Source organism: Phaenicophaeus curvirostris, chromosome 1 (genome assembly GCF_032191515.1).
Source record: "Phaenicophaeus curvirostris isolate KB17595 chromosome 1, BPBGC_Pcur_1.0, whole genome shotgun sequence".
Classification (NCBI taxonomy): domain Eukaryota; kingdom Metazoa; phylum Chordata; class Aves; order Cuculiformes; family Cuculidae; genus Phaenicophaeus; species Phaenicophaeus curvirostris.
The window spans coordinates 183,805,149-183,832,885 of NC_091392.1; the positions used below are offsets into that span (position 1 = coordinate 183,805,149).

At 38.1% G+C, this 27,737-nt stretch overlaps 1 protein-coding gene across 2 annotated transcripts in view; it reads left to right on the forward strand.

Annotated features, from left to right (window-relative positions):
- Window positions 1-11,273, forward strand: part of DCLK1 (doublecortin like kinase 1) — a 248,398-nt gene extending 237,125 nt beyond the window's left edge. For both annotated transcript variants that reach the window (XM_069882515.1, XM_069882524.1), the window contains one exon: window positions 9,191-11,273. In XM_069882515.1, the coding sequence (XP_069738616.1) occupies window positions 9,191-9,355 (165 nt within the window). In that variant the 3' untranslated portion in view covers window positions 9,356-11,273. The remainder of the gene's footprint in view (window positions 1-9,190) is intronic.
- The last annotated feature ends 16,464 nt before the right edge of the window (window positions 11,274-27,737 follow it).

The window sequence follows — 27,737 nt, forward strand, 5'->3', positions numbered from 1 at the left end:
AAAGGACAGTGTATAAAGAAAATCTACTAGATATGCTGAAGTACGCACCCTCCCCCTCCCTATTGCTTGTTAAGGCATCTGCTTCCCCTGCTCTCCTGTTTTGAAACACATGGAGCAGCAACAGGCTCTCAGCATATATTTTCTTCTTTTTCCATGTGAGATGTAGAGCTATATACTGTCATTTTAAACCCACTAAACACAACCCTTACCTTAGATTGAACAATGCATTTATATAACACGGTCTGTAGAAACTCTCCCAAGTTCAATGAGATACAATGCATTGTATGTGCTGGTAAGCTTGTGTTTCTAACAATGCATTCCTTCTCTTTTCTTTTTAAAACCCTTCTGATACCTCTTTATTTCTGTTTGATTTTTTTAAATACTGCATGAGTCCTTTGAATATATTTTTCTTCATTGTGTAACTGTGCCAGGGTTGTCGTTAGCTGGCTTAACCTGTATGATAAAATGGGACTCTGGGTGGGTGGGGGTTGTTTTGGAGTAAGGGCAAGGAGGGATCCAGGTCTGATAGCCCACACGAGGCCCATGCACCTTCTCAATCAATCCAAAGCCCTGGAATTTCCATCAAGTGGTTATTTGCTGGCTTTTTTTCCTTATATTACTCACAAGACCCGCGCTTTGATAGCTTGAGAAATTTTTATAAGTTTCTTGTGAAACCTGTGTTTTCTAACACTGCAGTGCCTGAAGCCTTTAAAAAGTTCATCTGTGAGGTACTTGGGAAAAGCCAGCAAATTAACTGCATGAGCAAAACAGCAGAGACGGTCACTGCAAGTGTTTGCAGTGAAGTACAACTCCCACCTGGGGTCAGTTCACTGAGTGCATGGACCAGCAGCACGGCTTCAATTATACTTAGCAGTTCCCTGAGTGCACACTTAAGTAGGTTACGATATGGATGTTCTGGGGAAAGAAAAAAAACAAAAATAATCCTATTTTTCAGGCAAAAAGTAGTTCCCATCCATCATCTGATTGTTGGCTAGCAAGAATTGAGAGACGCTTCCACTCTAAGTGCAGCAGTGTGAAGTGTGCAGCAGTACCTCTAATTCCACCCTATCATACTTGCACTGGTGGCAACAAACCTACTGTGACCTGCGAGGACACAGCAAAACCTACATGGTCTAAAACCTGTCACTTGACATCATGCTTCGCAGGTTCCAGCCCTGTAACGCAACTGAGAGACAGAAGACAGCATCAGTGCTTTTTGGGTTGGAAGAAGAGGGGACTGGGGCCCTTGTGCCCAGTTTTAGGTGTGGGGGGTTGACAGAATTAGGGGAATTTTTCTTTTCTGCTTATGATGGCATTTTGTCTCAAGCAGAACTTTGTCAAATAGCTGCAGATTTCATGCCTTCTCTATAAAACAAGGGAAAGCTCAAGAGAGAGCTTTGTTTATCTTCCTAGAGTTTAATTTCTATCAATGATCAATTTACAATCCTTTTATGCTTTAATATTTTTATTTTACACCCCCCCCAAAAAAAAAAAACAAACGTAATGTGTCTTTCCATTTTCTATACAGAGTGTTTGAATCTTCTAAAACCCCTGCTTCATGGGGAGCAGACCACCAGAAGCAGGAGCCTGTGATAAAAGCAGGCATCTCTCAGTCTGGCCTTGACTCAGTTTAACTGCATAGCCTAGATTATGAATAAATAAATAAATAAATAAAATACATTTGCATCTTGAGGAGATAGGGCAGGAAGACTGTAATTCTGCGACGTGGTAAATAAATAAAAGCTATATATAAAAAAAAAAAAGGCCATTTGACTAAAGCACTAGTAATGGCTGCCATCAGCATACAAAATGACACATCCCTGAATAATGGTCTGGAGCAGATGGGCGATAATCTCCCTTATTCATACATAAACTGCTCTGTTTTCCAGCTTGGGGCAGTAACAACAATGTTTATAATTAGTGCTTTCTAAACAGGGCACCTAGTGTGGAAAGGCAAATTGGGAGAGCAGGGTTCCTATGCGTAGATGCTTAATTAAGAAATGCTATAACAGGGAGGACCTCCGAACACGCCCTGTCCTGTGTTTGGCCCTCTTTAATCTGCAAGAAAAAAGCAACTACTGTAGTGACCACCATTTTAGCCTGAATACAACTATTTTGATTTAGCAATTGTTTATTTTTCGGTAGTAACTGTAGGCACAAATGCAAAGCATATGAAAAGGTTCATCGATTCCCATCTATAAAACAGTTAATTTATCACAGGCTCATGAAAGTTAACCTGAATTCACAAGTACAGGGAAAAATGAAAGCAGGTCCCAAGGAAAATGTAATGCTCCCTTTGTTAGTGTTAAACTACTCATTTCTTCTCCACGCCTTTGATCATTTTCATCCCTAGTTTCCAGCGGTCTTCTAAAATATCTTTTAAAATGGCACTATTTCCTCCTTCAATCAACCAGAAAACCTTTTCCTTTCTCTGCTTAAAAGCCTTTCCTATTCAAAGTGCATCAAAGTCTGAATTTTGTGACCACTCATTCTGAATCCTGTTTTATTCCCTTTCAGTAAGATAAGACCAAAAGTGATATGACTTTTTTTTGAGATACTAAAATACAGCAAACCTTATGTGCAGTAATATTTTTTATACCAGGTATGATATAATGCCTGGAAAATCTTAATGTTCCTTGAATATGAAGAATGGAAAAACCACTGGCGCCAAACCCATAAAATCATTTGACGTCAAACTGCTACATGTTTTAAAAGCAGCTCACCTAATCCTGTCAGAACATCATCCCTGCAATCAGAATTGCAAAAAAGGCCAACAGAACATCACTAGGGAGTGAAAGTTCGAGGTCCCAGTTAAACCCGCACAGTCTGGGCTGCCCCAAGGCTGGTAGAATGTTCTTGTTCTTGGTAGCCAGGAAATCCAGCCTTGGTGCAGGTGGATAATGTCCATGGTACAATCACGCCTTCATTCACCCCAAACTACCAATGTCAACTCAAGTCTGAGATAAGAGAGATCATCCATCTCTGGGCAGAGGTACTATTTTGGGGATTTCTTTTTTTTTTTCCTCCGAAGTCAGCCCAAATCTCTGGTAGATCTTTTTGTGAAAGGGTTAAAGCCGATGCATTCATCTCTTAGAACTTCGCTTCTACTGGAAATTAACAACAAGGAACATGAAAAATCCAAATGACACATTCATCATCCTTCGGAAATATAACTGATACATTTACTTTTTTGTAAGGACCTTTTCTTTAATATCTATTAACTAAGACTTTTAACAGTTTGTGCGATTGTCTTTCTTGTGACTGAGCCAGAATATTAAGAGTGAAAGGTTTTCAAGCCTCCCGTATAGCCTCAAGGGTTGTAGTGTCCATTCCATAGCCTTCTTCAGCTGCATTAGCTGTTTCTTCAAATGGCAGCACATTTTGGAGGCAATACTTTGCATAAGTTACCAATGTTTTCTTCAGCCCTGAATTTCTTTACTGATTCTGTTTTGTGTTTGAATCTTAACGTTATTTTAATCTGCTCCCAACTGATTGGTCTGAATTTTCTGCCTTTTCTTCTTTCCAAAGAAGAGCCAGACGGGCGCATCTAATATAAAATATTAATAGAAAATATTAGTATATAGAGTATTATATGTAAGAATAGTATAAAATGTTAGCGTATGCTATTTTTACGTATTCACATATCCATTTAAAACTAAGAGAGCAAAATAAAACCCAGAAAATGTATGGGAAAGTCATTAATCATCTTATCTATGTAATGACAGTAGCGAGGACATGAGTTACGCTGAGTGCTTAATGAAATTGTCAATCCAGTCAATATTGAATTCATAACATACTGGATTTTTAAAATACAGTTCTCACTGTCACAATTAAAAAAATATCTGAATAGCTCATTTCAAAACCTATAGTTCCATCCTCTGTGTTTGGTTCCTAATTCCCATTACTATACATCATTCCAGTTACTTACACCTGCCCCAAGTGGATAGAATACAATACACTTTCAAGTCAAAAGTTAGAGCCAAACGTCTTCAAAATGGGACAAGGAAGTTGGGAATCAGGCTTGCTGTCTGTAAAGCTCCAGTTTTAATACCGTAAAATCCTCGCTAAACTGAATATTGATAAAAATAGGCAAGCATCTAAATTCATTTGAAATCTTTTCCCCTGTTCTTTGACTAAGAAAACCACAACTGATTTACAAACTATAAATAAAATTCACCCATGCAAGCAACTTGGCACTAAGACTCTTCCACGTGTAATTGAAACCATCTGAGGAATAGTGTCTCTGAAAAGGGGGGATACTGAAGAGTAAACACAAACTTAAATATAGCAATTTGAATTCAGTACTTATATGTGTAGAATACTTGTCTTTGTATTCACTCACCAATACAGTACAAAGCATACATCAAATTGATTTGGTTTTCTTTTTTTTTACTTTCATTTTAGCTAAATTCCATGCCAGAAGTTACATGGTGTGCGAAAAGCACTGGCCTTTTGTATTTGGAGGTCTAGGTTCAAATCCACTCGATTAATTTGTCCCCTCGATGTGGTCATTTGCACGTCTCCAAATCACCGTGTAACTTGACTTAGTTATGGCTTGTGCCTAAGGGGCTAACAATAACATGTGTCTTTCACTCCTGGACTGAGGTGCATTTCTAAGTTTGAAGTAGTCTCCAAAAAATGTCTTGAATCATGAATCAATCACACACACACACACACACACATATATATATCTTAATTATATATATATATATGTAACCTGAGAAACCCATGGAAAAAAATAAAAAGGTCAGACTGAAGGGCTGCCTGGCTCGTGCCATGAGCATTGTTTAATGGTCATTTTTACATTAGCGGAACCTACCATTACATATCTCAATGTATCAAGGTCACTAGCCAGAAGCTTAAGGAAATAAGATAAAAATATTTATATGTGAATGTTTCAATACATGCACATACATACATGTATCTGAAAGAATTCACTGGACGAAAAATACCACATACATACATGTATCTGAAAGAATTCACTGGACGAAAAATACCAGTGTTTCAGTGCGTTTGTCCATGTAATTTCACACACTAAACAAAGCATCATGAAAATTGCCAACAAATTGCAAATATGCTCCAGCAGAATGAAAGCGAGTGGAGGGGAAGGGTTTCTTAGATTAATGCGTGAACAGCTGCATCCCCAATTCAGTCTCTTGGCTGGTATGAATAATGGATGGACTAAGAGGCAAAATGCACAATAATGTTCTTTTATTAATGAAATGAATATATATCTATATTTGGTGGCCAACAGTAAATGAAGACAAGTGAAAAGAAAAACAGTCACTGCTTGCATTCATAAAACACAGTTACTTCAATCCAATAATTATTGACCTGACAGAAAATATCACCCCAGGGCTAAAATAAGGTGCTTCCCACTGCAAATCCAACATACCTATCTCAGCAGTTGTAGTTTTTGAATGTTGGTTCATAAACACAGAGTTCAATGTTTTCCAAGAAAAAGGAATTTGTATGGCTCTGGAATTCTGCAACATCAAAACTAGAAATCGGGAAGAAGACACTCCCTGTGGCAAAATCCTGGAAAAATGCTAACTGTACCTTAGTATATAGGTGACAGAAACAATGATTTTAAAATAATGCTCTATTACTTCTAATTAAATGCATTTCTAGACATGGCTTGTTAACCATTTGGTACCAGGCATCAGGATTACTAAATGTTGATGCAAAATACATTAGTGCTTAATGAAGTGCTTCAGACCCGTCAGCACTAAACTATTAGAGGCAATCCACTTATCTGCTGCTGGATAAGAAGGTCTACATTTCCTCACATGAATTGTAAGAGGACAGCCACAAATCTTAAATAAGAATGCTGTCCTTACATTTTAGTTGCCATTACTATCATACAGTGCTCAAAGTTCTCACTCTCTCACCTCACATCGGGGAAGAAAAAAGTCAAAATGTGATAATGAAAATCTGGGATTTGTAGCCCTGTGAAGCATAAGTGCACCTCAGATCCTCTTATTATTTATTGAAAGAGTAGCTTAAAGCCGAAATGCCCTGGAAATCCATAATGGGCTAGTTCATGCACTAACAAACCATACAGCTGAATAGTAGATGAAATAATAGATCTATTAAACCAAGGCAATGCGTACAAAAGGTCTTTGGTACAAAAGCACTAATAAAAATGAAAAAGCTGATTTTTTTTAATATGCCCACGTGCAGAAGAGGATACAGTAGGTGGTAACCGCAGTTACAAAATACATGCAGTCTTTACTCAAATGCATCTTACCACTCCCCACAGTATTCCAAAGCATTAATTTATCATATTTTTAAATTCTTTAGGGGTAAAAAATAACTGTGACTTCATTGAATGAAAACTTGCATTTATGCAGAGTGGCCATATCACCTGGCAATGTAATGGACACTGGGAGTGCAAGACCTCATTGTAACATTGGGCAGAATAAGTCTGATCTTGCAAATTCTGTAGAGTTTGAGAGTGCTCTGCGGCCGGAAGTGACCCATTTTGTGGTTCTGACATGTTAAACACAAAATTATGGGATATGTCTGTGTATTTTTGCTTTCAGTAGATAAATACTCCCTTTTTTGGCTCTCTGAGACTTTATACATTTTTATTCGATAAGCTCTTTGTGTGAGAAAGGCTCTGAATGCCTCTCAGCCCAGGAGAGTAACCACAATAATGCCCCTGGAGTCTACAAGCATGCCTATATAAAGGCCAATTAGATCAAATTCAAGGGAGCATTGGGATAAAAAAATGTAAAGAAAAATATAGTCTTGAAATATCTCAGGAAGTTTTGGAGGGGTTAGGAAGCCAGAAATATTCAGTCATACAATCTACAGCATAAGGTGATGGATTAGGTGGAATGATCAGATTATTTTGCTTAATATTTTCGATTAACAAGGTAGGAAGTGCCTTTAGGTTTATCTAAACAAATATATTTAAACAAAAGCCCCCATGGGTTCCCTCAGAATAGTAGACAAGTAGTGGGATTTATTTTTTAAAGGCATTTTCAAAATTACGTCCTAATATTTATTTATCTAGCTAGTTTTTAAATTTCTTTTTTTTTAATTTAAAAAATGCAATACCCTAGGCTAAATTTCAAAAAGAATCTTTTATTCACTAGTATCCACTTCTGTGTAATTTATCTAGTTTTAAATACTTGCAGTTTAGATATACATTTACCATTCTTACATAGCAAGTTTTTAAAATAAATTTTGAATTAATATTTTGAATAATATTTTTTTATGTAGTCAACCTGAAATGTTTAACTTTCTCAGAGGAGAGTTTCTGTTACCACAGAATGATGTGATGTGGCTTAAACTTTAAATAAATGCTTATTCTCTGTAAGCATGAAAATCTTTTCACCAGGAATCTGTATTTTCTAAAATGATAATATATGCCATTCTTTTCAATTTTCACACAGAATACTTACCGTATGCAGTATATTCACTGTGTATAAACAATCTAGGTATTCTGCTTCACATTAAAAATATAAAAAGCAATTGGTTCAAAGCTAAGAAATGCAGAATCATTGAAAACAATAATTAGAGCTCTTAATTGAAATATTAGTAGAAATTATCATCAGATGAGAAGTGTTGGATTTTATAGCAATGATTATTTCAAATATGTGGAATAACTTGCAGAAGTTAATTATTTTACCCCTTTAAGGCAGTGCTATGTAGGTTCTAGACACAAAAATAACAGTTCGGCAGTTTAGCCTAACTAAATTCATTTGCTACAGTAACTCCACACTCTTGTCCATCTTTCTGTCTCTATTGCATCACTATTGAATGCTTATTGCATTATTTTAGAGCAAGGATTGTTATAATGCTATTCTGCACTGGTATGATGGATTTAGTTTTCATTTTGTTCTCAAAAATATGTTGGCTATAAATACATCTCTGCTCTCCTGTGAGGCTCACACTATAACAGGTAAATTTTCTAGAGAAATCAGTCATGTATATCTCAAGAGAAAACAATAAATCCTTTGAAGCAGAATAACCTTTTGGCTGCATTCTTTTAAATGGAGATTTTTCATACCAGGGACAAATTTTACAAACCTTAGCAGTTAAACCTATTCTGTTCTCAGAGTTATCTTTGCCTCCAGTGCCATAATCAGATGTTTGTTTGCATTTTGTATGTCATCTTACTAGCCACCTGCCTTTTCTGGTTTGCTTTGTTCCAAAAAATATCATGAGCTGTTGTTAAGAAGGCAGTCCTGTATCAGAAGGCAGTTAACTATGTGTTAAAGTGCTCTTGCTGAATCAAGGCCATCCTGTTGAACTCGTAATTTTACAGTGATTTCAGGGACTGCAGTCTAATACCCTGTAATCAACAAAACCTAATCCTGTGCTTGAAAACACTGGCCAGAGTTGGGCTGCCCTTGCATGGGTTGCAGTTTCCCCTTGTAAATATGCCAAAGGAGAAAAAGTCACAGCCATCTTACTAAGACTTGCATTCTCAACAAGAACTAATCAAAATATAAAGCCCATCAAGTAAACATTCTTCTTTCTGATTTCTAGATAATCTAGAAAAACCTAGATAAAATTATCAGAGTATTTAATTCAATAGACCTTGGTTAACAGGATGAGACAGGGTGGTCTAGCTAAACGGGTCTTTTGTTCAAAGCTCTTCAGTGTTCTCCCTAAGAACATCCATTGAGTGGCATGAGGTGTCAGAGAGCTGGGTTAGCACCCTTCAAGTGTTTGTTTTCCTCTCTTGTCTGACAAGTTCATCACAATCCATCTTTGTCAGCTGACTGCACTGACTTGAACATGGGTGAGTATGTATCAGCCCTCATTAGGTCAAATCAAAGACAAGCGTACATCTCTGCCTTGCCTGTAGAAAACGATTTACACTTTGAGCAGGGTAGGGGGAAGGTCAGTTGGTATTTGGCTGGAAATTTGAATCTATTAAAGTATGAAATTAGTAGCATCCAGAAGTAAAACATATGGCATCCATATATATGGTCCTGTATCTGCTTGATGATGTCATGCTACCTGTTAAGGTTTGGGAAATGCACTTTAGAAAGCATTTAGCTATGTTGTGGGCTAAGCCTGTCAGACCTGACTGAGATAGAACAGATTTAATTTGGTCTGAACATTTATTATCCTTGGTATTTGCAGGCCACATAAAAACTCGTGGTTTTCATTAGCTTTGCATTTCACACACAGCCTAATTTCATTTATTCTTATTTTATGCCCCTGCCAGACCACCGCTCTTGATAAGGAGAGGCAGGTTTTCCGACGAAGACGCAACCAGGATGTGAGGGGACGTTATAAGGCACAACAAGCTCCACCTGAACTCAACTCCGAATCGGAAGACTATTCACCAAGTTCATCCGAGACTGTTCGCTCACCTAACTCACCCTTTTAATAAAACACTTTTACTCAAAAGTTTTGGCTTTAACCCTTTGAGACCCTGAAAATCCTTCATACCTATATGAAATTATTACAGCGGTCCTGTCCAGCAGTAAACGCTGGGATAGTAAAACACAAAAGGGTGCTCACAGAATATTTCTAAGAATTATTTCCTAATTGATTGAAATACTTGTTCTCTTGTTTAGATTGCAACTTGCTGCTAGTACTATCTTCAAAGGGTTAAGGCTATTTTGCTTTTTTATTTAAAGATAGAAGCAGTGAATGTTTTCATCAGTGAAGCTAGGAACTGCAGTATGTAATTTTAGCATGTGTTAACCCTCTGAGTAAACGATCAACTTAAATCTTGACAACCCACATTAGGGCTTTATTCTGGCTTTTTTGCTTTTATACGCACATATCTTTTATAGTACCCTAAAGTTCCTTGCCTGTGTCTGGCCAAGACAATATCCAACACACTGTTGCTTAGGGGTTCCAAATATGGACTTTAAAAATGAAAATAATATTAAACAAACAATGTCTTCTACAGCAGCTCATTCTAAACCTGCATCATGCTTCCATATGGCATGACTGTTGTAGGAGGACATCACGCAAGTGAAATGGGGTATTCAGTTTAGAGTAGCCTCATAGTTTACAGAAGATGACATTATGATGGCACAACAGGTTGCTTCCGTATCGTTTGCTGCTAATGACAATGCAGAGTCTTGGGAAATGGCTTGAGGACACATTCTGTCATGTAATGGTATGTAATGATCTAGTTGAGAAGTTCCTGGTTTTCCTTTGCCTCATGTTCAGAAATGTGCAGGCGTCCTCTGAGCTTGACCTGATTATTTTAGGCGACTCACTTTTTTTAAAGACTAGCATTGATGAAAATTACCTTTAAAATACCTAAAGTATTTCTAAATTGGGGAAAAAACAAGTTATTTAATATATATATGTGAAGCTTAAACTGAATTAGGAAAAGTTTTGTCATACAATTGAGAAACTAAAAATTATTCTCCAGTTATATGTGTAATATTTAATAAACTGGACATTTACACAGAGTGTACATGTTTCTGGTTTGTTAAAAACTCAGCACAGCATTGCAGCATTTCATTTAACCATTATCCTAAAGTTGACTTCAATGGAAATATTAAACTTTGTAGACTTTTGCTTCAGATGTGATAATCTTAAAGAAAAAAAATATAAAATAACTCTGGAACTTCCAAAATCCTATTCTAAAATAAAGAACAAGATTTTGAAATTTATACTTTCTCTTACTAGTCATATAAAATGTAAATTTTTTTTCTCTAAAGTTAAAATTTTCTCACAGTGTTTTTAGAAAGTCACATAAATGTGATTTCTTCTTTTTCTCCCTTTTTCTTTCGCTTCATACAGCTATAAATATTAATATGCTGATCAAAAGGATATGCAGACTTTTCTGGTCTTACTGGGAAGTAGAAATGCTTTTTAGAGGAACATGGAAAGTTGCCCACAGTGCCATTTTCATTCTGAGTTGTGTTTGCTCATGGAACTGTCGCTATGAGCAGTTGTGGCAGTGGATGTGTACCTGCAGCTTATTTGAGCTAGTGTCATGCTCTTTTGCATTTCTGATTGGAAGTATCAGATGAACTGTATTCCAAGAAGCATTTAAATTGTTTTGTTTCTCCATCCTTTAAAATGCATTTGTCGTTGTCTCAGTCATGAAAAGTTGTATATTAGAAGCTCTGAAGATGTCAAATATAGGAATTTCATCTGTGAGTCTTCACACAAGTGGTAAAAGTATTTCATATGGAATGCGGTTGATTTCACTCAATCTTAATAATCTAGAAGTAGGACATATAGTCAAAACTAGATCTCCAGAATCTCTTTGTAATATAGACACATGAGCATTCCCAGGTTTGATTAATCTCATCTGTTATGGGCATGCATTTTTAGGCAGGCACTTATTGCTCTCACTCCATTGACTGTAGAAGGAACTGCTTGAGATCAAGAGTTTAGTAGAATGAATCTCACCTTAAGCCATAAGAAGCCTCATCTCTGTCCATGGACAAAGGCCTTTGCATGCATATTGTGTTCTCAGATTTTCGGGTTTCAGAAGAGGCTACATCTGTGGCAGATCCTTGCTCATGCCCATCCAACCTAGAGTCACAGTGGAGAGCAGTCCCTTGGTAGACAGGACGCAGCCGGCACCATTGTGATGCTAAAGTCTGTAGTTTGATTTGGATAGTATGGGGAATATTTTTCCATGGGACCAAGCCCTCAGCCAAGGTAAATCCCCACTTGCCATTTACCTGCATCTATTTATGGTAGATGAGGATCTGGCGCATGTTTTTCCAGCATTACCCTTCCCACATCACATCACAACCTTCTCTTGCAAGAGTTACAACACAACCATGTAAATGTAAAAATTGTCCATTAATACCATATGCTTCTTGACTATTGTGAAAATTTGGCAGTCTTAAAGCAAAGGCTGATGTTCATTCTTCTTAATTAGAGGGGGAAGTCAAGGGAAAAAAGCTTCACTTTATGCATGAGAAATATTATTCAAAACCCATCTGGGATTTCCCTGTCACCTTTTCTTTACATTGGAATACAGGGTTATCATTAAAATAAGATGTTTGGCTCCCTCATCTTACACCATCTTGTACTACTTAAAATGTATGTATAAATAATCCTAGATCCCGAAATCCCTACTCATCCCTAATGTCTTCTATGTTTTTGATCTTTGGTTCATGTTTTATGAACATAACTATAAAAATATTTATTTTAAGTTATTTTTAGATCTGTGAGAGATTTGGTTTCAAATTGCTGATAGCCTCTTTTTAGGCTTCAAGGAAAGGTATCTAAGTATTGCGGTTTCCATGATGGTTTTAAATATATCCATATATATTTATAAATATAACCATATATATGTATATATATGTATGGTTTAATGGAAATAATAATTGTTCAGGCTTGTTTGGCAGCGACTGCCTCTTTTCTTGTCTAACCTCTGAATTCCTGGGGTAAGTGAAGACAGAATATATGGCCTAAAAATACTTGAAACACCAGTGAAAAAAAGAAATCAAAGAAAACAGACTATTTCTAATGCGATAATCTGGGAGAGCACATAGCACGCTGTGGTTGTTTTACTGTAATATATACCAGTCCTCCTGACTTCTTTCTTCCTTTCCCTTTTGAATCATTGCATCCTATTGATGCGAAATGTGACAAGAATTTTTTTTTTAATGTTTATTACATGTACAAGGCCAACTTCATCCCAGCAAGCCTATGTAGTTAGCTGAGATGGATGGCAGTCACAGTGGACACCGTCTAGCACCAAGGAAATGGAGAGAAGCACTTCAAAAGAGTGATTAAGGTCACCTAATATTTAGTCTCTGGAGATGTCTGTTGGTCTGATCTTAATATTAACAGAAGAGTATAACAGGGTCACCTCCAGCTTAATTCCTCTTAGTTAAATGAAAGTGGGGATAATATAGGCTCCAGTCTAAGTGCAATATTCTAGTGAATTTACGTGCAGTAAGCAAACTTTGATGTGAAAATGTGGTACTGATAGGTGATAACAGAGGATTAGTTAAACAGTACTGATCTGGGCATTCTCTCATCTAGATGTATCCATCTAGGAGTTAAGCATCTAATCTGGGGCAATCATCTTGGCTTACTTTACAGTTGCTAGAGACTGGCTTCTCTAGTGTGTAATTAAAATTCTAGGATGGATGAATCAGTCACTACATAAGGTACCTAGCTGAAATATATTTAGAACATGATTTATTAAGTCGTGGCAAATAAATTAATATTTATGTAAGTTACAATTTTCATATCATTTATGTACAAAAAGTCTAAAATAGTATGGTTCTACTCAGAGGGTTAACAGAAAAGCACTAGGCATGCTGAGTACATTGGTGTATCCAAACTGCTTTGCTTTTTTAGCCAGTGTTTGCTGATTTTTTCAGAAAATTCTTGAAAATTTTCAAGTTTGAAATAATTTAAGTGTTGTTGTTTAAGGAATTTCTATAACCAAATTAACCTTATTTTTAGCTTAACTTATCACAGGAATAATATGTATCATTGATGCAGTGTAAGTCTGTAGTTATCAATTTTATTAATTACACAAGTGATTCCAGAAATCTCTCTTTTTTTAAGTACTTAATATAGAGCTTACAATGGTGGCATAGGTGACTGAGACTGTCTTTCTTATTGGTAAACAAACATTGTAATTTCAAGGAAGTCCTAAGAATCAGCTTTTCAGTTTGGTAGTGTACTAGTTAGGGGAAAGCTATATCATGACATGCATTGTGTAAATCATCTTTGTAGATGAAGATTGTTCATATTAATGAACATATTCTTTTTCCTTGACATTGTAGCATAAACTGTTTACTTGTTAATGAACAACCAATACATTAATTTGCTTCAGACTGTTAGAGGGGAAAGTGAGATTCCAGTCATTGACAATGTTATTGCTTTACAGTAGCCCTCATCTAATTTAAATGTGGTGCATACTACAATAAGAAAAGCCAAACCTGTGAATAAACTCCTGAAAAAGCCTGGTGAGTCTTTATTCAGTTGGGTGCTTGCATACAGCAGCATGTGACAGCAGGAGAGCTTTCACGAATTGTCAGAATGAAAGCGATATATCCACAAATAAGAGCTAAATTGCAATCCTTTCCCTATAGGGCATATATGTTTAAAAAGAAACAAAAAAAAAAAAAGAAAAGAAAAGAAAAGAAAAATTGGCTCAGAGGTTTGCAGTGCTACTATATTACCACAGGGCAAGTACATTAAATCATTGTTATTTGCTAGCCTGGGGTGTATGTTAGAAAATGGCATCTTTTTTATTTAGTTTAGATTGTGGGCAGGGAGAGCTTTCCTAATATTATTGCAGTGCCTGCTAGTGCTGCTGTGGTTAAGGCTGTGTTAGTATTTCCATTATAAACTCTTAGTCTCAAAGGTTTTTAATTTGATTGTAAAAATATGCTTCAGGCAGAAACTTGGCATACAATTTTTCAGTTCGGAGTGATTCTTTTCCTAAAATATGAGGGAAATCAGCTTGACCTTTTCAACATTTATTTTCTAAGTGTACACAAACTTTCACACACACACACGTGCACAAATGGGAGCAGCTTCAATAAAGGCCATTTTATGTAGCTCATTTCAGATGTGTTACGTTTTTAGGTGTGTCTTGTAGGTCTTAACTACAAAGGTGACAGCTCAGAACTTTTGGGCATTTTGAAAACCAGGGAAAAAGCTCAGAGAAAAATTCATCAAGAGCAAAAAATTTCCACATGTGGGAGAGTTTTATTTCGGCATGACAAGCATTTAAAGTTTGTGCAGTAACGGGTATGTATATATGCCCTGCTGAATGCTTGTATGATTCTTAAACCCATTAGTTTAAGTCATTCCATGCAGCACATGCTAAATGTGAATATGCTGAATTTCCCTGTAAGACTGGGAGAAGCAGCAATTTCATCTTGTGTTTTAGAGTATTATCATGAACAAAGCTGATGTTACACCAACCAAAAGGGTGCATGAAGGTAAGAATCAAAGAAACATGTTTCTCTTAAAGGGAAAAAATTGTCTGACTAAGACAGGGTTGAAAGCTCGCACTGAATAAGAGAGGTATTAAAAGCAGTTTAAAAAGCATAGGTATGGAATCATTTGAAAACTATAAAAGTGTGAGGGAGCCACGCAGTGTAATGAATCCATGTGTGGATCCAATCAGCTGCTAATCTGGAGCAAATTTACAGCTACAAACAGGCATAATTAATATACAAATCAAACACACCCAGCGGCAGATGGAATTGAAATCCTAGTTCTTTCAGCAAACGTAATGCAGACTTCTTCCTCTTATATTCACTAAATGAGACCGTGTGTAGCTGTTTGAAGTAGTGTTACATAGCGGCTAGTGGGGAAATTAGGTGTTTAAATAAAATTATTGTAAATTAAATTTTTTTACATAGCAGTTCTGCAACATGCTTCTACCTTAATGGGTCCTTTTGGGAAATGATAGTTTTCAAAAAGTAAAATGTCTATACATTTTATGCTTGTCTGCATATATACTTGGATAGCCCATGCCAAACAGCTTCATTAAGAATTGAGTTGCCCTTCTGAGGCTTCTTATTAACTGCAGTTTTCTGTAGGTGTGTCCAGAGGAGGGAACAAAACATCCCAGAAATAGAGTTCATGGAATGACACACTAGTAATGGAGATGTCTCCTTAATCCTTCTTAGTGATTGACTGGAGTCATGAACCACGGAGCTGAGTTACTTCCAAAACTGCTCAGCCTTCCTAAGTGTGTGAGGAAGGGGCAGTGGACAGAGTTGTGCCATTTCTTGGCATCCACCTGCCTGTGTACCCAGATAGACCTACAGAATGATCTAGCTGCACATTTTGTCAAGCCATGAGTAACAATAAGGTTTGGGAAAATAACTGTTTCTGCTAAATGACAAAGCTAGAGAAAAGTATATAGGTAGAAATTAGCCATAACAAATTTATAGTGGCATTTGGAAAATGGTTCCAACCAACTGATCAAACAGATTTTAGATGATTTTTTTTTCCCAATAGAAGAACCATTGAAGCCAAGAAATTCCAACTGATTTTCAAGTGGAACTTGATCTGTTGATGAGAAACTTTCTTCTTGAGGTGTTTCTGATATGTCCTAGTATGTGTTTCCTGTCGTAGGAAGGCATTGGACTCAGAAACTTAGACGATACCTTGTTCCTAACAGATTTTAAAGCTAGTGATTAGAGTTATGCACACGCATCTAATTTTAAGGTCTGGGGGAAAAAAACAACGATGGAATAGAAGCCTATCTTTCTGTCAAGAAGAACTGGCATTACTACTGTGACCACCATTATCATCTAGAGGTAATTACTTGCCTATGCATCTCCATTAGATGCCTGGAATGCTTCAACATCTGATAAGACCAGAGATTTCCTACATGGATAACAGCACTTACAAATTTATTTTCTTTTCAAACAGAATGCCCACAGCTATTGAAGCTGGGTTCCGTAAAACAGTGGAACTTTGAGAATTGGTAAGAGAGGAATTGGTAAATTGAGATAGAGGATTGTTTGCAAGGCATAAATGGAATTAATTGTATGTCCAAAAGAATTCCAGGGTCTCTGGTAAAGGACAGTGGTAGATTTTTTTTCTCTTTAACAAATCCAAGCACAAAGGAAAAGAAAAATAAGTCTTAAAGATATGAAGTTCTGACAATTCAGCATTCATCATGAATTGTAACTAAGTGTAGTCTTTGTGAAATTACTTCAGCATAACAGGGAGTTAAAATTTAAGGGCAACATCAGACCTTGACAGCTTTTGCCATTGATTGTTACGTAGTGGGAGGAATCAAATGACTGACTGATACTAAAACCAGAAGTAGTTTAGGAGAGGCATTTCCAGAGAGAGTTGACGTGTAAAAAGGGAAGAAGACTGTTGAGTAATTCCCAGAGGTGAATTTATTACTTGCCATTTGTGCTGATCTACAGTGTCTTACCTGAGGGGAAAAAAATTACTCAAACTGGTCCAAGGTTAAAGACATATCTGCTATAACTTACTTTTTATTTTATTAAGGAATTAATAATAACCTTTTCTATTCTGCCTGAAAGAAAATTGTTAAAGGATTAGTTGAGTGTGAAATTAAATAGCGCTTTTCTCATGCATGCCAAAAAGAAGTCTAAGAAATTGGTGGCCTTTACGCAAGTTTCTAAATTATTTCAATTTAGAAAAATTTTTAATTTCTTTCAAAAAGTAAGAAACTTAAGTATCACTATGTAGTTTGAATGGCATGGATGAATCTGCAATTTTCAAGGTACTAATTAAATAATTTCTAGATGATACATACTGCTGCAGAAATCAGGATGGAAGCTAAATTGCATTTTTCAAATCCTGCCGTTTATGCTAATAGATGTAAATGAATAGACATGACAGCTGATATTATCACCTTAACTTACAAGATAAGTTTTTAAGCTGTGGCTTAATTTTATGAAAAATTTTTGCTCTAAAATGGTAATAAAAAAGAGTGGAAAAGGACAAATCACTTAATACTTCTGCTCTAGTCTCAGCTTCTAAGGCGTTCAAGTTTCTTGAGCAGAAGAGCATTACTGTATATTTCATTTCAGTCATCACAAGCAAGCCACTAAGGAGTTACATCCAGCTGCATTCCTGAGGAGCTGTGCACAGGCTTTAAAAATTAGTCATGCAGCCACATCCTAGTTTTCCCACATAACCCACTGAACCAAAGTAAGTCTTGATAAGCATGATTATAAGAAAAAAAAAAAAGCAAGTATTCAAGAAATTCACACTTAGTGTGTTAATTTCCCAGCACAAGAGGGAAGTTTGGGTAAGTGTATGAAAATCAAATACAGTTGTGGACTGACAGCCTTTGTATCTGGTGCCCTTAAATGCTATACGTACTGACTCTCATGAGAAATGTGAATACTGTTTTACAGTGGAAGCCTGCTAAATCCCACTAATGACTGGAAAATTCATTGTAAATGGCTGGATTTTGTGAATTAGCAGGTGAATGAAGAAACACAATAAAGGACCAGTGGATAACACATTGCATATTGGACTTTTCCATTTGTTCTGGAAATTGATTTAGTTTTAATTTCATACTTCACACATTATCAGCAAGTGTGCTGGACTGTAAAAACTACAAATAAGGAGTCTAAGAAATATGAAATCCCACCAGGACACTGATTATTTTTGCTGAAAGGCAGAAAAAGTTTTATTTCACTTATGTTGATAAAAGCATATATTATATCCTATTCTCATTTACAACTTATTAGTTGCTATTTAACAGCTGGTTCATGGAATGATTCTTCACATAGGAGATAGCTGCAAAAATAAAGGCTGATATTCAGTCTTTTTAGCGTATGAATTTTAAGCTCACAGAAAATATAAACTGTCAACAGGGTTACAGGCATACTTTAGCTTTTGGACTTTGTCTTCTCAAAGAGTTTGTCCTCCTCCTTGCTGGCAGCACAAGTTTTTGGCATCTTGAATGGAAGGTTAGTGATTCGTGAACACCATAAAAACCTTCATGAACCTTCACTGTCTTCAAATAAAAGAGCTCCCTTCTTCTTTGCCCCTTTTCACACACCTCCAGGCCCTCCGAGCCACTCACTTCTTTCTTCCTACGGTCCCCTTTTCTCATGCAGTGTACATTCATGAGGTAAAACACATCAGGGAAACTGCTCCACTGAAATAAAAATAGTTTTATTCTACTTTAATTAGCTGCTTCTGTTCATCATTTCGATAGACCAGCACAACGGGAAGATTTTAACAGCAGCAGTGGCTTAAAGCATAAATGAGAGTAAGGGGTAAGGTTCAAAAATCATGTATTGTGTCTGTGCGATCTCTGAAGATATTTTTATTTTTAATAAACTGAAAGAGTGGGTTGATGTGAAAAAATATTACAGTAACAGAAGAAGAAAGACTTGGAGGAAGTTGGGACACGATCATTTATGTTTAAACATTGCATAAGCTCAGTAAAACTAGAACTTTGTGGAGAGGAGACGTCATGTGTTGCATTCAGATTTCCTACATGCTTTAGATTTTTCCACTGCTTTCTAAAGGGCAATGATAGTAGACACACACAGGGTCCGTCTCGCTGTCACTTGCTCCAGGGTGAAAAATGACACAGGTTTATTATTTGTTGCCACCTAACCTTCAAGATGGAAAAAGGCAGTTGCTGGAAACCCTAAGCCTAGGTATTGCCCTGGTTGTAGCTTTTTGCGGTGCTCCAGAGGTGTGCTGGCTAAGCAGTATTTTCCGCTTGATATGGTGTAGATAAGAAAGTAAACCCTGACCCGCTGTGTGCCAGCAGACAGGCTTTGCATTGCTCATCTCTGCCAGAAAATGCCAGCAGGGTCATCAGCGGCTGCATCCAAGTTAAAAATTAATGTCGCCCAAAATACCATTTAGTCTGGCTAAATGAAGGCCAAAGGCATCCTCTTTTCGAAAGATATTTGAACCAATGATAATCACGAAAGACACACTTCTGTAAAGAGACTGAAAAATGCAGCTATCGAGATGCAGGTTTGTTGCCTCTGTACCAGCTGTGAGCGTGAGACAGACACCAGGCAGCAAACGGGGATCCTGTGGGCAGCTTACAAATCAGTAGTAAATGGTCATAACGGAGTCTTCCCTGGAAAGCAGATGGATTTGGGTTTGGGTCTTTGGTTTTGTTTCGCTAAACAGGAAACTTGTTCAAAGTTCAAACTTGCTTCCTGTTATTTGTTTATGTTACGTTCAGGGAAATGGTACTTTCAAACATTAAAACAACCCCAAAACCAAACAATAAACAAAAAGAAAGAGAGAAAACAGCATTACATAAAAGAACTAGCTAAATCTTATTGTGTTTCTTCTCTTCGGGCAAAAGGCAGATAAGAAAGATAGGATCTAGATTGTGTCCAACTACCCATGCTAAAGTACAAAGATATTGCACTCCAGGAAGAGAAATCACCTGAATGGAAACCTTGGAAATTCACTATTTATTTCTCTTTACTTAGCATGGCATATGACGTTGTTATTTTATGGGCAATTGCCACATAGTCAAATATATGGTACCTCAACATTCCAGGATATTCCCTAAACTAATATATTTTTGTACCAGTTGCAGATAGGAGGAACAAAATATATAGTAAGCAAATTTAATGAATAGCATTACAATTAGGAAGTTAAACTTTAAGCAGTGAACGAGCTGCCAATTTTTAGACATTGATGAATTTTTGATCAAAAATGTGGATTTGCATGTATTACAGTAGATACTGAACTTTGAAATATAGCAAGTTTAATTATGCAATGTAGTAAAAAAAAAAAAGACATCTTTGGTCCAAGGCTTCTCAAATCACCTGCATAGAAAGAAATCAATTTATTCTTTTCTGGTAGCCCCCTGAAAAGAAAAATCCACTGACCCTGAAAATAGATATCTCTCTATTCTTGGCCACATCCATAATCCTCCTTTCTTAATAGCTGAAAAGAAAGTCATAATTAATACGCCACTAGAGAGTTTTCATTATTTCTTCAGAATTACCTCTTAATTTGCTAGATTAGCCTGATTAAGTAATGAATTTGTCAGTTCCAGTTTTTCCTTAAGAATATGAAATAGCTCGTTTTTGACCAGGCAACACTGAATTAAACTGCAACTGAGGAAGACATTTTGGCCTAGATTTCTATTGTTAAAAATTCTTTAAAACCTTTTTCTTAATGCACACCTAATTAATGAAGGCTGCAGAGCCCCATGGGCCCTTTCTACCTGCAGACTTCGCAGCTGCAGAGCTGGAAGGGGAGCACAGTGGCCCAGCAAGCTGTTCCTCTTGCACTAAAAGCAGTGACACAAAGTGAGGAAGAATGTTGTAAACCACAATCCTGCTGCAGTGGCACAGCAATTTGGTCATTTACTGAAATGTTGGGTTGAAGTGCCACTAAAAATGTGCAATCACTTCCATGCTGGAGAAGCAGAAAGCCCCGTTTATTTTTTTTTCCCCAATATTGTCCCAATTTTCTGTGCATCTGTGAACACCATCCTTCCTTCACCAGTGTGTAGCAGAAAAGTTGTGTTGTTTCTGCATTCAGTTTTTTGCAATCTGCAGACTTTTCCTTGAGGTGTTTTAATAGTTGCTAAGAAAACATCTGTGGGTAACTAATTACAACATTTTCTTCTAATTGTGAGTCTGTAATGGATCAGAAAGTGTCATCTTCTCTTTACATGTAAGGAGAACCTGGTCCTCATTCCCTGCAGTCTTTTCCATTTTACCCTAATGGATTGGTTATGGAGCTAACTCACTGCCTGCATGTATTAATGTGCACAGTAGCCTAATTTGTGTAAAATATGCAGTAATTACTATTAAAATGTCAACCTTTACCTCTTATAGCAACTATACTTGGAAGGGAGACTTGTAGGTTCCTGCCTGTGACTCGAGGTTGATGGTCCCATAATTGCAATAGGTGGAAATTTTCTGAGGCCATTGGAAAGGTTTAATGACCGGCTGTGTGCCTCTATGAGAACGCAGACTGGCAGAAACTGGTTTGTTCTACCCCGAGGCCAGCAGTAAAACCCTGAAACAGACTGGGAACTCAGTCTTAGGAACTGGAATGGGATGGAGACTGGTATGCACACACACACACATACATGCACACGCACACATATATAATGATAGATGGAGAAAGCCAAACCACAAATAAACATGTGGCATTGAAATTCCTAGAGACCAGCAGTTCACAAATCAAAATAACTTACCCAGTGAAGAGTGATGAGCTGAAAAGAAGAACACAAAAACCTGACATGCGATGAACCAAGTAAAAGTTTCCAGACTGCAGGATTTCAGTGACTCATGATCGAAAGTGTCTAGTGGTGCAGGAGCCAGCGGGAGACAGCTGGCTGCTCTGCATTTCGTTTCATGCTGCACAAGTATGCAAATGTTGTAGTGATGGTGTGGTGCAACGCTGCAAGGGGAAGAGCAATCCACGGGCTTGTGCAGACTGTGCCGATGTGGGGGCAGGAACTGGTTGTCCCAGCTCTCACTTTTGAGGACTAGACTTCATGATTTCTACTTGATTCTCAAAACCACGTATGATTCTTTTAGGCCAAATGAAGAGGTGACAGCTACTTTTGTTTTAACTTGTCTGCAGCTCTGATGCTGTGTCTCCACTACAGGGTCATACTCTGCTCAAGGGAGACTTCACCATAGCCGGCATGGAGGAGGCCCTGAAACACATCAAATATGAAAATTTTTAAAAGTAAAGCTCCAATGGCCTCTGGGCATCCAGAAACTTTTCAACTTGCCCAAATCACAGGAGTAGCACATGGCCTTTCTCTGACCCAAGCATCAGGTTAGTGGCCAATTTTATGTCCCTGCAGCAGAGCACAGAGGTACTAGAGATCTTCAAAGAAACAAGGAGGAAAGGAGCTGTCAGTTAGAACAGCCAAGTCGTATGTGATCACCAAGATTTGGCTTATTTGTTAATTTTTAACTTGCTTGAGGTGTTCTTTAGTGAGGTGGTGGTCTGTGTGGAGGGGTGGCAGCCCCTCCAGGAGTAGTGCAGGCTGCTCCATTGAGCTGCTGAAAACGGCAAGGAACAGACATGGCCTGAGCTTGAGGATGATGGAAAGAGCATCTGGAGGAACAAAATGGGCAGTTTGCTACAACCCAAAAGCCCTGGAGTTGTCGGAAGCATCAGCTAACAGAAAGGATCTGTCCACAGGAATGCAATCAGCAGGTTGAAGTGCATTAATAAATCCTTTTTATTTCTGTCCAGGATAATAATTCTGAGCTTAAAACAAGTTGGCTGGCCAAAGCTTGTGTTTGAATATAGCATGTCTGGGCTATTCAAGATCTCCTTCTGGGGCCAGTCCCTGAAAAATGTGAGGTTTTGGTGGGGCCAGCTCAATGCTGCACCTGTCTTGAGATAGAGACATTCAGGAAGACTTTGGCTGCCTTTACAAGTTTGCTCATTTTCAAGTCTTTGTGTCCTGTCCCCTCTCTGCCATCCCAGTGATTGGGTGCTGTTGTCCAGTTCAGGGAGTGGAACAGGAGAGTGTTTCTTTACTCTCCCATTTCTGAAATAAAAATGGAAATCAGATGAAGGCAAAGCTTTCAAGGCCTATTCAGACCAAGCACTTTCAGATAAAGCCAGCCTCAGGGCTGGGCAAATCCTAAGGGACAAAGGGGTGATGTACACAGACTACTGGGTGAAGAGGATAAATTCAAAACACTTTTCCAGAAAGTATTATTGTACCAGGAGAGCTAATGAGGGAAAAGGTAAAAGAGATAAAGAATACAAAGAGAAAGTGAAATGAAATCATGAGAATTTTCAGGGAAACTGGCCACACATTTCAATGTAAATGCACAAAAGGCTGCAAGCTCCAAGTTGCCTGCTGTGTCACACTCCCTCACCCAGCTGTTTCCTCAGACACCAGGGCTGTGCACATAATGCTCCAGTGATTGGGGTTACACTGTAGAAGAGGTAATGAAAATTTGGGCTAGTCAGAGAATTAAACTGGTAGCCTGAAATCCAGCATCAAACTCTTCCTTTATTATGTAGTTGAAGTCTGAATGTGGAAGAAAAAATCTCCCAAAGGACTTTAATTCAGTCTCACATGTGCAGGTTTTTATGTGTATCTTAAATAGTACTCAAATGAGGCTCTTGTGTCCACAGAGCCGTCATTATAGCACTGCTTGCTTGCATCTGCAGAGAGAAGTTCATTAGTTTGGGTGCTAGAATATCATTAGTTAAAACCTCTTTTCCTCTCTATGTATCCCACTGTCATCAGCCCACTCCTCACCCACTCTTCGCTTCGTGAATTCTGAGTCTTTTGGCTGGTTTCAACCAGTTTGGAGACAAGAGGCAGGATTTTCAAAAATAATTAAGGCTGTACAAGTATTGTGAAAATCAGCAGCTCAGTACCTGAGAGAAGCCTGAAGTAGTTGTTGGCTCAGGTGCCAGAGAAAGGTGGAAGCCAGCACTGGTCCTGCCTTAAAAGGCGACGTGGTGGCTGCATCTGCCTGCCTTTCTGCAAGGGATGCTGGGCTGGGCTGGCTGAAGAGATGGATGGAGATCTGACTAATGCTGCCTTGAGCAGCAGGCAGTACATTGGACCTTCAGGAGGCAGATGTTGCAGCTTCAGTCACCTTTTCCCACTTGCAGCTGAAGGACTTGATCTCACTGCCTTTCAATATAGCTGATTGGCAGGAAAGGCATGGGAGGAACCACAGCTCCCTCATCTTCTTTCACTCTTCCTCACACTTCTGTTTCATCCCTCATTTTAAAAGGATGCTATTATCCATTCCCCTTTTCTGCAAGAGAGAGACGTGCCCTTTTATCTTATCTTTTTTATTTTATTTTATTTTGTCTTGAAGCACTGAAATGCAAGGTGAAAATGGCTGTGCCTGTGCTTCTTACCCTAGGTTGAATTGTATCATTTTCATCTTTACAACATAAAATGTGCTGTTCTGAAATTTTATGACCATGAATGTAGCTCTCATTGCAACAAATCTGTTCAAAATTCTAGTCCTGTGAATATTTTTGGAAAAAAAATATTCCCTTATTTTATAATTATAATTTTCTTCCCAGAAGAAACATTGATTTTTCCAGCTGGCTTTCCTTAGAAGCTATTATTCAGCCCTTACCAAGAAAAAAATCAAGATCATGGGGGCAGGGAGTGGAACCAGACCTTGAATATTTTACACATGTATATTAAAAAAACCCCACACAGGCTGACTGTGCAAGTGACACTGCCTTGCAAGCCTATGAACAGTTTCTTGGCTAATGCACATCAATCTGAGGAAGGAAACCAGATGACACACTGCGAAATATTGACCCTGCTGCTTGTCCCCATGCCATATGGCAGCAGAAGCTGCCATTGTTCTTTGGCACTTAGACTAGAAAGCTCTTTTGCTCCAGCCCACTCCTGTTTACAGAAATAGAGTGTCAACCCTGACCATTGATGATGTGCATGTGTCAGATGACAACACTGTAACCTGCAATAACCTTGTAAACCCAGGGCACAGCACAAACACTCAGGACAAACACACTGCAGCATTTAAGTAAAAAATACTAAGTTTGATGTGTTTTAATTTACTGGAAATAAATTAAAGTAATTTTCCTCTGTTTTTAATAGGAGAAATTTGGATGGAAAGAATCACAACTCTGTCTAGTTTGGATCGCGAGCTTTTATCAGAGTGAATCTACCCCCACTAGAAATGTTACAGTGCTCTCTGGTTCCAGTATTAAATTCTTTAATAATTCTATGTTGAACTATTTCCTTTGGCAGCTTGATCTTTGAACCAATAGATTTTTGAGTTGGATTTTTTTTTCCTGTCATCCAGTTTAAATCTCTTCTTCCTTAAATTTAAGTTTAAGTCTTTTCCCCTTGTCTCTGCTTTTCATGCTGAGCTCTCAGGTGTATAGTCTTAGTCATTTCTACTTGAGCTTTATTCCATTCTTTGTCTTGCTTGTTCTGCTAACTTAAGCAACACATTCTATTTTGTTCAATACAGGGACTTAAAATTTAAGGAACTCTTGTTATCCTCACCATTCATTTGCCCACTTCATCACATATCTTATGTGCCATGTAGTTCAATCTTCTCCAGTGGCCTTAGTTGGTTTTATATGGAAAAACTACATAAAGGATGGGAATGATACAGAGCTTCAAAAGTGAGTTCTTGAATATTAATAACTTCATTTTTTTGTCTCCAGGATGATAGGCTGCCAGTATCCATGTCTTTGAAATCCTCCCTGCCAGTAGGTTACCATTAACTTCAGCCTGGCATTAATCACGCTATTTTGATTACTTTTAATTAGAATTTTTGTTTTCATAGTGGATCTTTTCCCTCTATTCCCCTCCTTCCTTTGTTTTTGATTATGCTTTTGATCAGCTGGTGGATTAATTAGACAACAATTGTTCCCCTGCCTTTCAGCAAATCATCCTTTTTGGAAGCATGATCCAATAGGTACAAAACACAGACTTGGAAACATTTGAGTCTGTTCAGTTGCATAACTTGGCCTGTCTTCTACCTTTGTGCCCTCTTTTTTCTGCCTTCTCTAAGGTATGAGTTGACCTATGTGCCCAATCCAAGCAGTGGACAAAAGCTCTTTTGGTCCTTAATCCACTCTGAGCGAAGGATTGTTTTCCCTCACTAATGTTCTTTAACAAAAATAGACCTGCAATCCCTGTCTAGTGATCTCCTGGTGGGCAACAGGTCAGAAAATCTCCAGTTCCCTCTCATAATCAAATAAACATATCACAAAATACAGCTTTGTTACAAAGGGAAGAAAAATACCTAGGTACTTGAAGTATTCTGCTCAAAAGTAAACAAATAAACAATGAAACCAATTCTTCTTTCTTCTAAACCCACAAGAACCTACAAAGCTCAGAAAATGATGATTCGTGTCCCCATTCTCATCTTCCTTTCTCAGATTCATGCACAGTATGTGCCCTTCTTCTGGTGCAGATTTTCAGGACCAGTCACCCTAAACCCATTGCCACCTCACTGTGATTGATTGCTCTCTTGTCTGGTCTCAGTCAAAAGATTAGCAATGAATTATATACAGACAGCTTGCTACAGACATGCAGGTTTCTAAGTAAAAAGTCATGAAAAACACACGGTTCAATGAAAGCTGCATTCCTCACCGAGGCACACCAACAAACTGCCAAAGGAGGGCACAGGAGGTTCAGGCCCCATTTAGCCACAGTCCTTTACTCACCAATTAAGAACAGCAGTGTCTGCTCATGTAATACTCCTGAAAATATTGGTAAGTTATTACTATAACTACTAATACACTGTAACTGATCCAATAAATTACTAGTAAAACACAACTGTAGACTGGGGCTGCTGTAACATTTCCCTGTTTGGGAAGCAATCTTTGTTCTGCTTAAGAGGGTAAGCAGACTGTCTCCTACTTCAGGCACAAGAAAAAGCATTTAGGGGTGAAAGTTGAAGCAAATCTTGGCCCTTTAGGAGGTTTCAAAGGGCCCATTGGCCATAAGAAATGAACCATCCGTTCAAAAAAAGGAATCATGGAAAAAGTGAGAAACTGACTGTCATTCCATGTGGAGGCCAACAGCAAATCCACTGAATAATGGAAAGAAGGAACTTTCTCATGTTACCTTAGTATAAGCAGATTAAGCAGATTAAGATATTTATTTTATCTTTCTGCCTACATCTTTTATAAACATTTGTGGGTTGTTGTCTGTTTTGAATATTACGAATAAATGCAAGTTTGTGGGTGGGTTTGCTCACCTTGAGGTGAGGGAGTCGCAGCTGTCTCACACCCTCATTTCAGGTCATGGCCCATGGCCAGCTTTGGCCTTTGACAAACCAACTGTCTTCACTGCACCTTCTACGCTCCACCAAGGGATCCAACAGATCAGTCCCACCTGAATCACAGGGAGAGCTAACAAAGGGGTCAGAAAAGGCAAAAAATAACCGTGCTTTGATGCAGACCTGCATGAGGTTGTAGGATGTGTGAAGAAAAAAGACCCACAGAAGGCAGGGCATGAGAAATAAGTGCAGATCCTCAGGCCTCAGAGCAATCCAGCCTGTCCAGGTCCCTTTGCAGAGCCTTCCTTCCCTCAAGCAGATCGACACTTTCACCCAATTTGGTGTCATCCTTTTCCTCTTGTCTCTGAAACAAGGCACATACAAACCTAGGGAGAGATGCAGGAAGCAGTAGAGCAGTTTTGGGATCAGGGTACAGTATGATGTCTATAGGACAAGGAAGGCAGCGGGAGAGGCATGGAACAATGACATGAGTGTGACAGGCATGACCATGCTTTGGATATAAAGGGCAAAGGAGATACCAGCTGAGGTCTTGGATCTTGTCCTGAAAACCTTTCTGCTAGCACTTCTGACTGGGCACAGGTAGGCACCAAAATCTTTGTCTGCAAACCT